Consider the following 15,908-nt stretch of genomic DNA (forward strand, 5'->3'; position numbering starts at 1 on the left):
GGAAAGTCCCTGGCTCAAACAGGGGTGAACACCTGCTGGCCCAAAAATGTATTAATTAATTAATTAATAAAAAAAAGAAAGAAAATGAAACAAAGAAAAAGAAATGAACACCAGCTGTGTTTCGGTGAAAAAAAGGTCAAACACCTGCTATGTCTGGGTCACAGAAAGTTTAACACCTTCCATCTCTGGGTTACAAAAGTTTAACACACACACACACACACACACACACACACACACACACACACTTTCAGCAGATAAAGAGGCTTTTAAAAAAGCATAACAATATGTTGATTATAACAAATGCAAACTTTATATAAAACTTATTATTTTTGTAACAAGATATAACAAACCAAATAATATTGCCCATATAAAATGCTTAAACTTTAATATCACACCAAGCAGAATATATGTTGTCAAGCAAATGCCAACATTTTAAAAGGTAATAATATGAGCAAACAATCTTTTCAGCATATATAGGTAACCTCAACCTGTCAGATGACTTAAAGCATCGGTACAATACTTCTGGAGATTTCCTCCTTACATTATTTTGTTTTTGGTGTTTTTGTCTCTTCAATTTGTTTTGTATTCAACTATTGATGAAGATTCAATAATCAAATTTTATAAGCCACCCCATCCAAAGGACGTATGAAATAGAACACTATAATTGCGCAACTTCTCCTGTTCATTCAACACTAGTTTCCTGTCCCTCCATTTACATCACTGTGTCACCTTTTCACCCTCTGCTGTTTGACACTCTTCCTTCTACTCTGAGGTGATGTCACTTTGAAGTAAAGCTGATACAGAGAAAAACAAGTAGCAAATACTGCCGTTTCAGGGCGTTGATTTTCATGTAACCTCCTGAACACGAACCAGTTCTTCAATTCAGAGTGTTTACTGAATCTAACTGGAATACTCATGAAATACAAACCTCACAGTAAAAGTTTAGGATACGTTAATATTAACTATGAATGTTTGATGAGGGCTATTGTCTGTCTTTGGCTGATCTCAGACAGTTAGTTTATAGGTTTGTTCCTCTACTCACACAATGTATCTGTGTGTCTCTGCTCGTCCAGTGACTCAGGATCGACGGACATGTCCCTCACTGTCCCGGACACCATCACCACCTGGGAGACGGAGGCTTTCTGTTTGTCCCCTCAGGGTTTCGGCTTGGCTCCTCGGAAGACCCTCATTGTCTTCCAGCCCTTCTTCCTCGAGCTCACCCTGCCTTACTCCATCATCCGGGGGGAGCAGTTTGAACTGAAGGCAACCGTCTTCAACTACCTGACCAGCTGCATCATGGTGATCAATGCTATTACACAAAATCTATTTGATTGATATCCCAAAGAATATGTGTTGATGTTTGCCTTAGATGTCGTGAAATCCTTGATATAATGCTCTCTTTGCAGGACTACATTTTGTTTAAATTGTCAACGAAATAGTTTTCTTTGTCTGCCCACTAAAGGCCATAATTGGATTCCTCAGTTTAGTTCAATCGACTCACCTTTTGTCAGCTAGATCTTATTTTAGCTGCGTCATTGTACACAGAGCAACGGCTTTAAAGTCTACAAACTGAGTCTGAAAATCAACTCTCAGTGTTCATTGTTCGTTTGTGAATAAAACTATTCAAAAAAAATAAATGAAGCAGTTGCACATTAAGAGTGGCAAAGACGTTGGCTTAAATCCCTGGATTATTCATAGGCGTGTTTCGGCATAACATGAATCAAACCAATCAGAGTGTCAGCTCTCATTCCCTTTAAGAGCCCGGTGCGCCTACAGGCAGGCGTGTTGCTATTTACACGGCAGATTTCAGTTATCTTCTCATATAAACTGGACCTCGACCGGCATATTTAACTTGTTTCTTTCCACTGTGTCCTTGAACACGCAGAAAACTCGCTATTTACACAACTTGGGAGCTGGGCGTGAAAATGATGACTGCGCCCGTTGGAAGATAGCAATAACACTTGCACTGCGTGCTTTGGCGCTTTGCGCCGGGTGGCCGATAGGGCCCAGAGACCCTGGATAACGAAAGCTCAGTCATTACACTGGCTTTGCTCATATATTGCTGCCCCAGTGCTTGCTGTTTGATAGCATGCCGGCGTTTCACAGACATGTAAACAACTGAGTTGGATAAGCAACCAGTTTAAAAGTGAGTTTTTATGTTCTTTACCAGGTCAGAGTGTCTGCAGCTCCCTCCTCAGATTACACCCTCATCCCCCTCTCTGATGAAGAGTACACATCCTGTCTGTGTGCTAATGAACGCAAAACCTTCAGATGGACCATGTCTCCCTCCGTCTTAGGTAAGAGGCAAACATGTATTGTTGTCTCCAGAGTTTATGTGAAATATATCAGAGATTTTAAATTTATAAATGTTTATGATTGTGTTCTAAGATATTTAACACTCTTTCAACATTCTCTCAAATGCTCTCCTTCTGGTCTTGGTCAGTACACGTGTTGCTGCATTCTGGATCAGCTGTAGCTTATTTATAGCTTTCTTAGGTAGACCAGAAAGGAGAGCACTGCAGTAATCAGGCCTGCTGGTGATAAAAGCATGCATAAGTCGCTCAGTATCTGCCTGGGAGAGAAAGGGTTGTACTTTAGCTATATTTCCAAGGTAATAAAAGGTAGTTTTAGTGACATTACTGATGGGAGATTCAAAATTCAAATCAGGGTCTAAGAGCACACCCAGATTCTTTGCTAGGGGCTTGGTGTTCTGTGCCAGAGATTTTAGATTTGTGCACAGCATTTCTCTCGGAACCTTTGCTCCAATAATCAAAACTTATGTCTTATCTTTGTTTAGTTGCAAGAAATTATGTGATATCAATAAATTGATATGGTCCATGAATTGAAACAGTTCATCAATAGGGTCGTTATCATCGGGAGAAAAAGAGATATACAGTTGTGTATCATCGGCATAGCTGTGAAAACGAATCCTGTGCTCTCTGATGATACTTCCTAGTGGAAACATATAAAGATTGAACGACAGAGGTCCCAAAATGGAGCCTTGAGGGACCCCACATGTTATGCTGGTGTTAGCTGAGGAGTGGTCACCAAGGGAGACAAAGTAGTCTCTGCCGGACAGATAAGACCTGAACCAATCCAAAACTGAGCCAGAGAGGCCAACACACTTCTGTAGTCTGTTCATAAGAATATCATGATCGACTGTGTCAAAGGCAGCGCTTACGTCTAGGAGTACTAATATTGAGAGTTTCTTCTCATCCATATTCATTCTCAGGTAATTTACTGAACTACATGATTGCGCGAGAATTGAGAAATCACGGGGTAACATCAATGCTAACAGAGCAACACACAAACTACAGTTCAGTTTGCACCTCCGAGGTTGATTATCGTCTCATTTGGAAATCATTCTGTGATTTTTGTGCTTCTACCATGGCTGAGTACACTACTTAATTAAAAGTGTTTGTCGAGATTTCAGTGTTGATCTTAAAATAAATAGAAAAAAACGGGAGTCTGTACCGGTCTGAACATGGTCTTTTATTTTGATATCACTAATAATATCACCAGTTCTTCATGGTGGTTTCTGTTTACACGTTATTTTCTTAAGTTTGGCTGGTGTTATGGCGTCAATGGTAGCCTTTAGCTTGTAGTTAAAATTGTTGACTAAATCATCACAAGAGGAAGGGAGGATCTGTGGGGGTATGTTATTAATATGACACAGTAATGATCTGAGATTGCCAAGTCCTTTACAGAGGAAACATCAATCCTAAGACCATGGGTGTTGATTAGATCCAACATGTGACCGCAATTGTGAGTCGGCCCATTGACATGTTGAGTAAAATCCATTGAGCATACATTCAGGAACTCCGCAGCTTTACAGTCAGACGGATTGTCCACATGTAGATTAGAGATAGATCCCTTTAATCCAAAACTTTCCTTTACATTGTATTTATTTAACTTAGGTGTTGTGAATGTGACGGTGTCTGCTGAGGCTGTGGAGTCCCACCTGTTGTGTGACAATGAGATTGTGAGCGCTCCACAGAGAGGTCGCATGGATGTGGTCACACGGCCTCTCATAGTTAAGGTGGGTACCTGAAACGAAGCCTTAAGTGTGATGATACATAAACTTTCAATGTTGAGGTGCACAGTTCAGTGATTCTCCACCTCCTTTACCCTCAGGCTGAGGGAACAGAGACAGCAAAAACCTTCAACTGGCTGCTCTGTCCAAAAGGTGAGTGCGGTTCGGACCAGGTGTTTTATGCCCTGAGGCTCCTGCTCGTGTGGCAGGCTGCTGCTTTTTATTTGCCCTGTCTGTACCTTCTGTGCTGTATGTCTCTTCTACAGGTTGAGGTTCATTTTTAAAGTATTCTCTTGTTATATCATCATATTCATTTCCCTTTTAGCGTCCCATTATAGGGTTTAATTTTATCACATTTTTGACTTGGGCTGCAATTACAGATTATTTTCTTCATTAACAGATTTATGTTTCAGTCCATAATATGTTGAAAAATTGGGGGGAAAAGCTCAACACACTTAAAAAAAACCAAAATAACATTTAAATTGCATCTTTTGTCCAACCAAACAGCTCAAAATCCAAACTGATTGATGCTTTTATGATGTATTTATGACTTTTTATTTCATGTATATTATGTGCCGTCCTGTATATTCGTTGATGTTGATTTTGTCCTGTATGTTTCATGCTCTTGGTGCAAAACAAATTCCCCTAAGGGCAATAAAGGTTTCATTCAAATTTTCTTTATAGACAGTCATAAATAACAAAGAAAAGCAGCAAATCTTCACATTTAAGAAGCTGCAACCAGCAAATGTTTGACTTTTCTGCTAAACAATTGACTGAAATGGTTAATCGATCATCATAATAATGATAGTAATAATGGATTAATCATGTTACCGATGCTGCTCTCATCTGGAAAGCCTAAAATGTTGATTATAAATTAAATATATCGAAGTAAAGTGTTTTCTTTTTCGTGGTGATGATGCAGAGTAACTAACACTCTAATTAACACTCTTTGAAAGGCAAAACATAGTTAATAAACTTATAATTCTTAATGAATTCTGTAATATCATCGTTTACTCTGCACATGGACTCTAACGTGTTGTTTGTCTACCTGTGTACCCAGGAGAGGCTCTGACAGAGGAGGTAGAGCTGCAGCTACCTGCCAATGTGATCAATGGATCCGCCCGAGCTTCAGTGTCGGTGCTGGGTAAACCTGATTTTAATTCTCTACTGTAAAGTTAACTCGACCATTCTGGAGGAATAACAGTTTTGTTTCCTCTTGAAGCTCAAAATCAAGATGTATATTCTCATTAAGTGTGTGAGGATTGTACAGATAGCCGAGCATATCGTAACCAGTTAACTACAAATTGCATATATTTATATTGATATGATTTGTAACTTGTGAGAGACACGAATTTAATTAATATTAATAACAATTTGTCACATTTGAGTTAAGACTGTATAAAAAGATGGCCGACATGACAGCTCCCTAAAAGTGAAGCCAAACCCTCTCTATCGCCCCCTGCTGACGGGCTGCAGTATAGCTCATAAAGCCCGCCTCCTCCATGTTAACAGATGGGACATGAGTCAAACTCTAAAATCAAAATACACATTTTTCTCAAACATGGTTTCTGTCATTATAGTTAGTTCTTATCATGCGGATTTATGTTCAAGTGTTCATTTTTCTGACAAGCTTACTTTTAATTAGTTATTTGATGTGATAAAAAGGGGGTGTGGCCTCATGATTGACAGCTCTGCACGAATCCGGCTCCTGCAGCGTTCTGTTCCCGAGTAGCAGAGTAGAGGAGGAACGGCGAGAGGAGACGTAACTAACACTAACACTACAGTCATTGAACTTTCCATAAGCGTGAAGATCTGCTTCAGATAGACACAAGAAGCTGTTCTGATGTTAAATACGGCGACATGCGGGATCGTTGCCGTTTTGACGGTAAGTTAAATGTGTGTTTTAGTAGGCGGAAGGGGCAAGACATCGTTACCATAACTCCCCCCGCCGATCTCTACTGTGCAGTCCATGGCTCCAAAAGACGTTCAGTCAGTTCACGACAGTCATTGGCTTTAACAAAAAGTGAGAGGACCCAACTTAAATATAAGTTCAATTAAACACAAAAATGAAAAACCAAAAGGCAGAACAAAATTAAACTTTAAAAAATGAGACTACAAGAGGTCAAAAACTCGACAGGTTACCTGAACAAGTCAAACAGTCTAGTCCATCACGCAAATTTAAAGTCTAATTTAAGGTTAAACTAAGAAAAGAGAGAGCACTCTTCCAGTTTATTTGTAGTTTGCAGATCGGGTTAGCTACAGTATAATGAGTCAGTGTCTCTGTGCAGGCGACATCCTCGGCCGAGCCCTGAAGAACCTGGACGGGCTGCTGAAGATGCCGTACGGATGTGGGGAGCAGAACATGGCTCTCCTGGCCCCCAACATCTACATCCTGCAGTACCTGAAGAACACGCAGCAGCTGACCACGGACATCCAGGAAAAGGCGGCAAACTTCCTGTCCAGTGGTGAGAATCCTTTAGTTTCATATCTCGACTAAAAAAACACAAAAATATTATCCCAAAAGTAGCATTATTACCATGGGAAAAAGTTCAATTTAAAAATGTAAATGTTGCTTTGCGTTTTATTATTATTATCATTTTTATTATTGTTATTGTTATACAGGATACCAGAGGCAGCTGAACTACAAGCATGACGATGGTGCCTACAGCACATTTGGAACAGGAGACGGGATCACCTGGTGAGAACATTACTGACTCGCACTGTAATATGCAGCGATAGATACGCCAGGGTATCGTCTTTTCTATGTGAATGGCCTCATCCATTGAGGTTGAAACTCTTCTCAATGTTTTGTTACAAAGTATGGATTAAACATAAAAACCTGTGACAAAAATAATTGCTCAAGTAAAGTACCAACACACTCTATCAAAGCACCTCCACTGGACGTCACACTACTTACTTGACAATCAGCATAAGAGCTTCGTTTAAATTAAGCGGGTTCTATCCACAGTGGGAAACAAAGTGGAGAATAGTTCCTGGTACCATAAATGATCGATGGAGTCCAGTCTAGCGGTACCAGGCAGTGGAAACATGGCATTATTGTATCGTTGAATCAAGTGTCTGCCCATTTTTAACTCATCTACAGGTTGACGGCCTTTGTGCTGAGATCCTTTGTTAAAGCGCGCTCGTTTGTCTTCATCGACTCGGCGAAGATCGAAGAGTCTAAGTTTTGGCTGGAGAGTAAACAGCAGGAAAATGGCTGCTTTGAGCAGCTGGGGAAACTCGTTCACAACAGAATGAAGGTAATTTTAAGTCTTGTGGAGTTTGTTTTGTATGTGGTTTCACATGATGAAGAACATAATGTAGATACTTGGTAATAATAGCTGTAAAGTTAATAACAGTTATTAAGCTTAAAACCCTCTTGGACTTTGGAGGTTGTGCTTTTAATGCCTCCTGATGCTTCCTCTCTACAGGGAGGTGTTTCTGATGAAGTGACTCTCAGCGCTTACATCACTGCTGCCTTCCTGGAGATGAACATGTCAGCGACTGTAAGTAAAGTTTATCAACTCTGGTGTTCAGATTAACAAAAGCAATCATCTTGCACATTTGTAAAAACCAAACATCTAAATCAGTTCCAACAAACCCAGTTGGGTTCATGTTCACAGGTGGTTAACGAGTAAGGGATCCGTTCCAATTGGATAACGAGAGTTCGAAACTATATATACATTTGGTCCTTGAAGTTGATGTGATAGAAGCAGGAAAGATGGGCAAGTGTAAGGGTGTGAGCGACTCTGACAAGGGCCAAATCAGGAAGGCTAGATGACTGGGTCAGAGCATCTCCAAACCTGCAGCTATTGTGGGGTGTTCCCAGTCTGCAGTGGTCAGTACCTACCTAAAGTGGTCCAAGGAAGACAAACCTGTGACCTGGCGACGGGGTCATGGGTGGCCAAGGCTCATTGATATGTCTGGGGAGCGAAAGCTAGCCCATGTGGTCCAATCTGTCACGCTCACTGGTGCTGGAAAAGGAGAACCCAAAAGCACGACAATCAGGCAGGCAGGTTGAAAGGGAAGATCCGTTTATTCAGTCCAAAAAACAGGCAGAGTCAAAACCGGGAGATCAGTCAATCAGGCAAACAAATCCGACAAGGGGCAGGCAGGTAGAAGGCAGAATAGAAAATACTGGAAAGCTTGGCAAAAATACACACAAGACAATCTGGCAGGGATCAAGTGAAAATGACTAGAATATATACTGAGGGACTAATGACCAAATGGACTGCAGGTGAGAAAATGGGCGGGGAAAACCAGGTGAGGGAAAAGAGATGATTGCATGGCAGGGAAGAAAGGCAGGATCTGAAATGACAGGAGAGTTAGTGATAAGACATGAACCAAATAAGAAAAAACAAACTAAGAGTTAGTGTAACTATGTTACAGAACCCCCCCCTCTAGGGACGGCTCCTGCCGTCCCACCCGGTTGATCAGGATGAGCCAGGTGGAAGTCTGTGATGAGAGCTGGGTCCAGGATGCTGCGAGTGGGGACCCACGAGCGTTCTTCTGGGCCGTAACCCTCCCAGTCAACCAGATACTGCACTCCCCTACCACGTCGCCTGGATTTGAGGAGACGACGGACAGTGTACGCAGGTGCCCCATCAATAAGCCGGGGGGGTGGTGGGGGTTTGGAGGGGGGCAGAAGTGGACTCTCATTGACAGGTTTGACCTTGGAAACATGGAATGTTGGGTTAATCCTCATGGATGATGGAAGACGAAGACGGACAGCCACAGGATTGATTATTTTAGAGATCGGGAACGGGCCCACAAAACGGGGAGCCAACTTCTTGGAGTCCACTCTGAGGGGAAGATCCCGTGTTGACAGCCAGACGCGTTGTCCTGGGGAGTACCGGGGTGCAGGATTGCGATGACGATTGGCCGATCGTTGGTAACGGTCGGAAGAGCGCAGGAGTGTGGAGCGGGCCTGCATCCAAGTGCGCCGACACCGTCGGACGTACGCCTGAACTGAGGGAACGCTGGCTTCACGTTCCTGTTCTGGAAAGAGCGGTGGTTGGTACCCCCGGGAGCATTGGAAGGGTGAAAGACCAGTGGCTGAACTGGGCAGGGTATTATGAGCGTACTCAATCCATAGGAGCTGCTCAGACCAGGAGGAGGGGTTGCGGGAAGTAAGGCAGCGCAGTGCTGTCTCCATCTCTTGATTCATGCGTTCTGCTTGACCGTTGGATTGTGGGTGGAAACCAGATGACAAACTGACAGTAGCCCCCAGCATCCTGCAAAACTCGGACCAAAAGTGAGAGGTGAATTGTGGTCCCCGGTCAGAGACCACATCAGATGGGAGACCATGCAGCCGGAACACATGTTGCAACAAAACTTCAGCCATTTCCTTGGCAGTGGGTAATTTGGGTAAAGGAATGAGCATGGCCGCTTTGGAAAAGCGATCAATAACAGTGAGTATAACTGTGTTACCGTTTGAATGTGGTAGGCCGGTGACAAAGTCCAAAGCAATGTGAGACCAGGGACGGCGAGGAACTGGCAGCGGATGAAGGAGACCGGATGAAGCTTGGTGAGAGCTCTTATGTTGAGAACAGACATGGCAGGCAGCAACAAACTCCCTGGAGTCCCTTTCCATGGAAGACCACCAGAAGCGCTGTCGAAGCAGGGCTAAAGTGCGTGCCCCAGGATGGCAAGCCAGACGAGAAGAGTGCCCCCACTGGAGGACCTCAGAACGGAGACTGTCTGGAACAAACAATCGGTTCTCTGGACAAGCACTAGGAGCAGGGTGTTCAGTGTGGGAGCGTTTTACCTTATTCTCCACCTCCCAGGTTACCGCTCCGATGACGCATGCAGAGGAGAGGATACCTTCAGGCTGGGATGGGGAATCCTCTGACTGGAACTGACGGGACAGAGCATCGGGCTTGACATTTTTGGAACCTGGTCTGTATGAGAGAGAGAAGTCAAAACGGTTGAAGAAGAGAGCCCACCTAGCTTGACGAGAGTTCAGTCTCTTGGCCGATCGGATGTATTCAAGGTTTTTGTGGTCAGTCCAAACCACAAATGGTTGCTCTGCCCCTCCAACCAGTGTCTCCCTTCCTCCAGTGCAAGCTTGACTGCCAACAGCTCCCGGTTCCCAATGTCATAATTCCTCTCCGCTGGGTCCAGTTTCCAGGAGAAGAAAGCACATGGGTGGACTTTCTGGTCCTCAGCCGACCGCTGAGAAAGAACTGCCCCGACACCGGTGTCTGAGGCATCCACCTCCACGACAAACTGGCGAGCAGGATCTGGGAAGATGAGAATAGGAGCAGAGGTGAAGCGTGACTTCAACTCACCAAAAGCCGCTTCAGCCACGGAGGACCACCAGAAGGGCTCACTGAGGGAGGTGAGAGCAGTGAGGGGAGCTGCCACTGAACTGTAGTTTCGAATGAACCTTCGATAGAAGTTGGCAAATCCCAGGAAGCGTTGAAGCTCCTTGCGTGTGGATGGAGTTGGCCAGTCAGTGACTGCCTTGGTTTTGACCGGGTCCATCCAGATGTTGCCAGCGTTGATGATGAAACCCAGGAAAGATACCTCTGAAGCGTGAAACTCACACTTCTCCGCTTTAACAAAGAGCTGGTTATCCAAGAGCCTCTGGAGGACTTGACGTACATGCACCACATGCTCCTGCCTGGACTTAGAAAAAATGAGGATGTCATCCAGATACACGAAAACAGACACATTGAGCAGATCCCGCAGAACATCATTGACTAATCCCTGGAAGACTGCAGGGGCATTAGTGAGACCAAACGGCATGACCAAATATTCATAATGACCACTAGGAGTATTAAAGGCCGTCTTCCACTCATCACCCTCCCTGATTCTCACCAAGTGATAAGCGTTGCGGAGGTCAAGTTTGGAGAAAATGGTAGCCCCTTGTAGCAGTTCAAAAGCAGAGGAAATTAATGGAAGAGGGTACCTGTTTTTTATGGTAATGTCATTAAGTCCCCTAAAGTCAATGCAAGGTCGCACGGTCTTGTCCTTTTTGTCCACAAAAAAAAATCCTGCTCCAGCGGGAGATGATGATGGTCGTATGATCCCTGCCACCAGGGAGTCATTGATGTACTTTTCCATAGTCTTAGTCTCAGGGACTGATAAGGAGAAGAGTCGCCCTCTAGGGGGGAATGTACCTCGGAGGAGGTCAATGGCACAATCGTAAGGGCGATGCGGTGGCAAAGAGGTGGCCCGGGCCTTGTTAAAAACCTCCTTCAGATCCAGGTAATCCTTAGGAACTTGTGACAGGTCTGGAAACTCAGAGGGGACAGTCAAACCAGAAGCAGATGACAGGGCAGACTTCAAAAAAATAGCGCGGTAATAATCGCGCAGGTGAAGCAGCGGACCGAACTCTCTCCCTCCGCCGCTCCCGCAGACGACCGTCTATGCGGATAGAGAGAGAGACAAGTGCGTCCAAATCAGCAGGAAGATCACGGGCCGCCAGCTCGTCTTTGATGTCGTCTGAGAGGCCGTTGTAGAAAGCATCGAAGAGCGAGGCAGCGTTCCAGTTACTTTCGGCTGCTACAGTACGGAACTCGATAGAGTAATCGGACACAGACCTGCCTCCCTGCGTCAGGTTAAACAAACCCCGAGCGACCTCTCTTCCTGGTGTGACATGGTCGAAAACTTTCCGCAGCTCGTCGGAGAACAGCTTGACAGATGAGCAGATGGCGGATTGCTTCTCCCACTCTGCGGTTCCCCAGTCTCTAGCTCTGCCGGTAAGCAGAGAGACAATATACGCTACCCTGGACCTTTCTGTGGAAAAGGCGGAAGGCTGGAGTTCAAAGACGAGGGAACACTGCACAAGGAACGGCCGGCAGGAACCCGGAGCTCCGGAGTAACGTTCCGGAGGAGGCAAACGAGCATCCGACACCGGAGGAGTCTGGACAGGAGGGCTGCCAGACGATGCAGGGTTCAGACCACGTTCCGACAGAGAGAGCCTTTGGAGATGTTCCTGAATGCTGCTCATGCTCCTCTCGTGACGAGCCGCCATCTCCTGCAGACCGTCTGAAACAGAGGTAAATTGTTCGTCGTGGCGCTGAAGAGCGCTTGCCTGTGCTCTCAACTCATTGCGGATTGAGTCAGCGTCGGCTGGGTTCATAGTGGCCAGATTGTTCTGTCACGCTCACTGGTGCTGGAAAAGGAGAACCCAAAAGCACGACAATCAGGCAGGCAGGTTGAAAGGGAAGATCCGTTTATTCAGTCCAAAAAACAGGCACAGTCAAAACCGGGAGATCAGTCAATCAGGCAAACAAATCCGACAAGGGGCAGGCAGGTATCCGAAGTCCAATAAGGCAAAACAGGGTCAGCACTAGAAGGCAGAATAGAAAATACTGGAAAGCTTGGCAAAAATACACACAAGACAATCTGGCAGGGATCAAGTGAAAATGACTAGAATATATACTGAGGGACTAATGACCAAATGGACTGCAGGTGAGAAAATGGGCGGGGAAAACCAGGTGAGGGAAAAGAGATGATTGCATGGCAGGGAAGAAAGGCAGGATCTGAAATGACAGGAGAGTTAGTGATAAGACATGAACCAAATAAGAAAAAACAAACTAAGAGTTAGTGTAACTATGTTACACCAATCCAACAGAAGAGCTACTGTAGCTCAAACTGCTGAAAAAGTTAATGCTGGTTCAGAAAGGTGTCAGAACACACAAAGCATCACAGTTTGTTGTGTATGAGGCTGTGTAGCTACAGAACGGTCAAGGTGCCTATGCTGACCCCTGTCCACTGCTGAAAGCCACTACAACGGGCACATGAGCATCAGAACTACCACGGACTGATGGAAGAAGGTGGCCTGGTCTGATGAATTGCGTTTTCTTCTACATCATGTGGATGGCCGGGTGTGTGTGTGCGTCACTTACCTGGGGAAGACATGGCGCCAGGATGCACTATGGGAAGAAGGTGAGCCAGTGGAGGCAGTGTGATGCTTTGGGCAATGTTCTGCTGGGAAACACTGGGTCCTGCCGTTCATGTGGATGTTACTTTGACACGTACCACCTACCTAAACATTGTTGCTGACCTCTTTCATGGAAACAGTATTCCTTAAAGGCAGTGGCCTCTTTCAGGATAATGCACCCTGCCACACTGCAAACATGTTCAGGAATGGTTTGAGGAACACGACGAGTTCAAGGTGTTGACTTGGCCTCCAAATTCCCCAGATCTCAATCCAATCAAGCATCTGTGGGATGTGCTGGACAAACAAGTCTGATCCATGGAGGCCCCACCCCGCAACTTACGGGACTTAAATGAATCAAAAAACAGGAATCAAGGAATCAAGGAATCAAAAAACAGATTTGTTGGTGATTTGAATTCTGTTGGGGTGTCATAATTAAACTCGATGTTAAGCTTAATGCTGATACGGCACACTGAGTAACTGGAACATTTAAAAATGGCATATAAAAAATTGTGAGAAATGATGAAACCCCTTATTATCACGTTTTTTCTTTTACAGCATCCTGCAGTGCAAAGAAGCTTGTCTTGTCTTAAAGAGTCCCTCAGTGGCCTCAACAACACGTACACCACAGCGCTGATGGCGTACGTCTTCACCCTGGCAGGAGACCTGGACACCCGTGCTCTCCTTCTGAAACGCCTCGACACAGTCGCCTTACAGCAAGGTACGCCATCAACCTTAAAACAGCATTACTGCCACATTACTGTTGAGGTTGATCACCTTGTGTCTTGTCCGTGTGTTGATGGCTGTTTGCAGGAGGCTTCCTTCACTGGTCTCAGGAAGGGACAGAAACATCCTCCTCTCTGTCTGTGGAGATCAGCTCTTATGTTCTGATGGCCAAACTCAGTGCTTCTCCTACTGCTGAAGACCTGCTGTACTCCACCCGCATCGTCAAATGGCTGACAGGGCAGCAGAACCAGTATGGAGGCTTCTCCTCTACACAGGTACGTCCCAAACAGCTCGGGCAAGGCTGCTGCTGTTGTTAAAGTAAGAGTAATGTAAAGAAGAGCTCCGTAAAACTGTGGGAAGAATCATTCCAAAACAACATGGAAACAATATGTTGCTTTAAACACAAGCTACATGCATACCTATTTTTCACCTTTCTGTGCCTTGTTTTGTAGGACACAGTGGTGGCTCTACAGGCTCTGGCTCTGTACGCCACTGAAGTGTTCAGTCCAGAAGGCTCCAGCACAGTGACGGTCCAGTCTCCGAGCAGCCAGCTGGCGTTTGACCTTAACCCGAACAACAAACTGCTCTACCAGGAGCAGGCGCTGAAGGACATGAGAGGGAAATACAGCGTGGAGGTGAAGGGAACTGCATGTGCTTCAGTGCAGGTCAGTGAACTGTGTGGCTCTTATACTCTTTCTTCTGCACATGAACTTAAAGATAACACGGAAGAGATCTTAGATATCATATTTTTGTTAATTTTCTAAACATCACAGAAAGGATCCCTACAGAGATATACCTTTTTATTAGGGAATAAAATGCTGTTTTTAACCTAGAAATAGACCAACATTGCTGTCTTTGAAGAAACCAGACTCCACCGACAAAAACATCATTTTACCGTGCACAACAAGGGACTTCCTGGTCTACCGCTGCTTCTATCGGTTCGGTTGCTTGTGTTGTTGTGTGACTTTGGTGTTTTGAATGGTTCATGCGGATCCAACACAGTATTTATGTAACACAGAATAAGACATTAAAAAAAATAACCATTCGATGCAGCTGCAGACCAGTAATACCGCTTTCTGCAACGGAAAATGATTGTGTACTACTCTTAAAAAGTCTGTATCTGTAGGAATCCTTTCTGTAATGTTGTCAAGACACTTTCAAAAACAATCTGAGCCTGTCATTGGGAAAAAAAGCACTTTGAGGAGGTTCTTTAATCGTCTGTAATTGCCCCAAAGGATTACATTTGCAGACAGGGTCCAAAATTAGAACTCGCCAAATGCGGGTAAAAATTTAATTTGGAGACTAAAATAAATGAGGTCGGGCGCCAGGGACGGGTGCTCCAATCACAAGAAAACATACTTTAAGTTGTTGATTGATGTTTTGCAACGACTCCGCACGTCGCTGGCGTGTGTCCATGAATAATGGTAATCCTTTGATTGACCACCATCGGCGCCCTCATGCTTCTGTTATTGAGCTCGCGCAGCAGGGCTCTAGTGCGTCAACAATCTGTAAAGTACGAGTTTACACTTTCACTGGTCGCACCGATGCTGCATGTAGCAGGTTACTAACAGAGCAGCAGTTACAAATGTGAACAAGTCGTCGGCGGACCGTGGGCTTCCTCTACTTACTGCTATTCCTCCTTTGGACAGTTACCCAGCCACCCCGGCAACCCGGTGTTGTGCCGCGGCTCTGAGGGGGCTGCTAAACGGGCAACTGACGCTACATTAGATGCCCGCACCGGCTAATGGGGACTTGCTAGCTACAGCAGCTAATTATTGAGTTTCCATGGGGTGGAGAGACGCATGTCCACTTCACTTATCCTCGCCATCACTGCATCTAAACTACAGTATTAACGTTTACCACTGTCACTACGGGAGGCAGAGGACAAGCTAAACACCTGAGACACCTAGCAGGAGACAGCAGAGGCTGTCGCTAACAGCTGAGCTACAGTACAGTCACTAGCAGAACTGTGAAGCTTGTAAATGACTGTCGGATGAGAGAGCAATGAGTGCTTGATCAGAGCTGATGTCATTGTGTCAGTGGATTAATGAGCTGCACTAATGAAAAGTTTATTTTGTTGTAGTGATGAAATAAGTACTCAAGAAAAAGAGTAAAATCAGAGTATATTGATTCTCCATTACAAGCAAAAGCCCTTGAGCAAGAGTTAAAATGACTGGGATCAAAATATTCTTACAGTAACATAACTTAGGATAACCTACTCATTGTGCAGGACGGCCTATTTCAGAATGTTTAATATCA

General features: G+C 44.8%; 1 protein-coding gene across 1 annotated transcript in view; it reads left to right on the forward strand.

Moving 5' to 3' along the window:
* LOC138604556 (alpha-2-macroglobulin-like) overlaps window positions 1-15,908 on the forward strand; it is a 39,644-nt gene that overhangs the window by 15,386 nt on the left and 8,350 nt on the right. The window contains exons 19-30 of the mRNA XM_069676489.1: window positions 1,074-1,299; window positions 2,171-2,297; window positions 3,918-4,039; window positions 4,135-4,186; window positions 5,094-5,177; window positions 6,322-6,498; window positions 6,656-6,731; window positions 7,137-7,293; window positions 7,465-7,539; window positions 13,482-13,644; window positions 13,737-13,924; window positions 14,102-14,314. Coding sequence (XP_069532590.1) covers window positions 1,074-1,299; window positions 2,171-2,297; window positions 3,918-4,039; window positions 4,135-4,186; window positions 5,094-5,177; window positions 6,322-6,498; window positions 6,656-6,731; window positions 7,137-7,293; window positions 7,465-7,539; window positions 13,482-13,644; window positions 13,737-13,924; window positions 14,102-14,314 — 1,660 coding nt within the window. The remainder of the gene's footprint in view (window positions 1-1,073; window positions 1,300-2,170; window positions 2,298-3,917; window positions 4,040-4,134; window positions 4,187-5,093; window positions 5,178-6,321; window positions 6,499-6,655; window positions 6,732-7,136; window positions 7,294-7,464; window positions 7,540-13,481; window positions 13,645-13,736; window positions 13,925-14,101; window positions 14,315-15,908) is intronic.

The sequence above is a fragment of the Semicossyphus pulcher genome, unplaced genomic scaffold (assembly GCF_022749685.1).
Source record: "Semicossyphus pulcher isolate SPU_LCO1_2020_fin unplaced genomic scaffold, fSemPul1.0.p SCAF_26, whole genome shotgun sequence".
NCBI classification, from domain to species: Eukaryota; Metazoa; Chordata; class Actinopteri; order Labriformes; family Labridae; genus Semicossyphus; species Semicossyphus pulcher.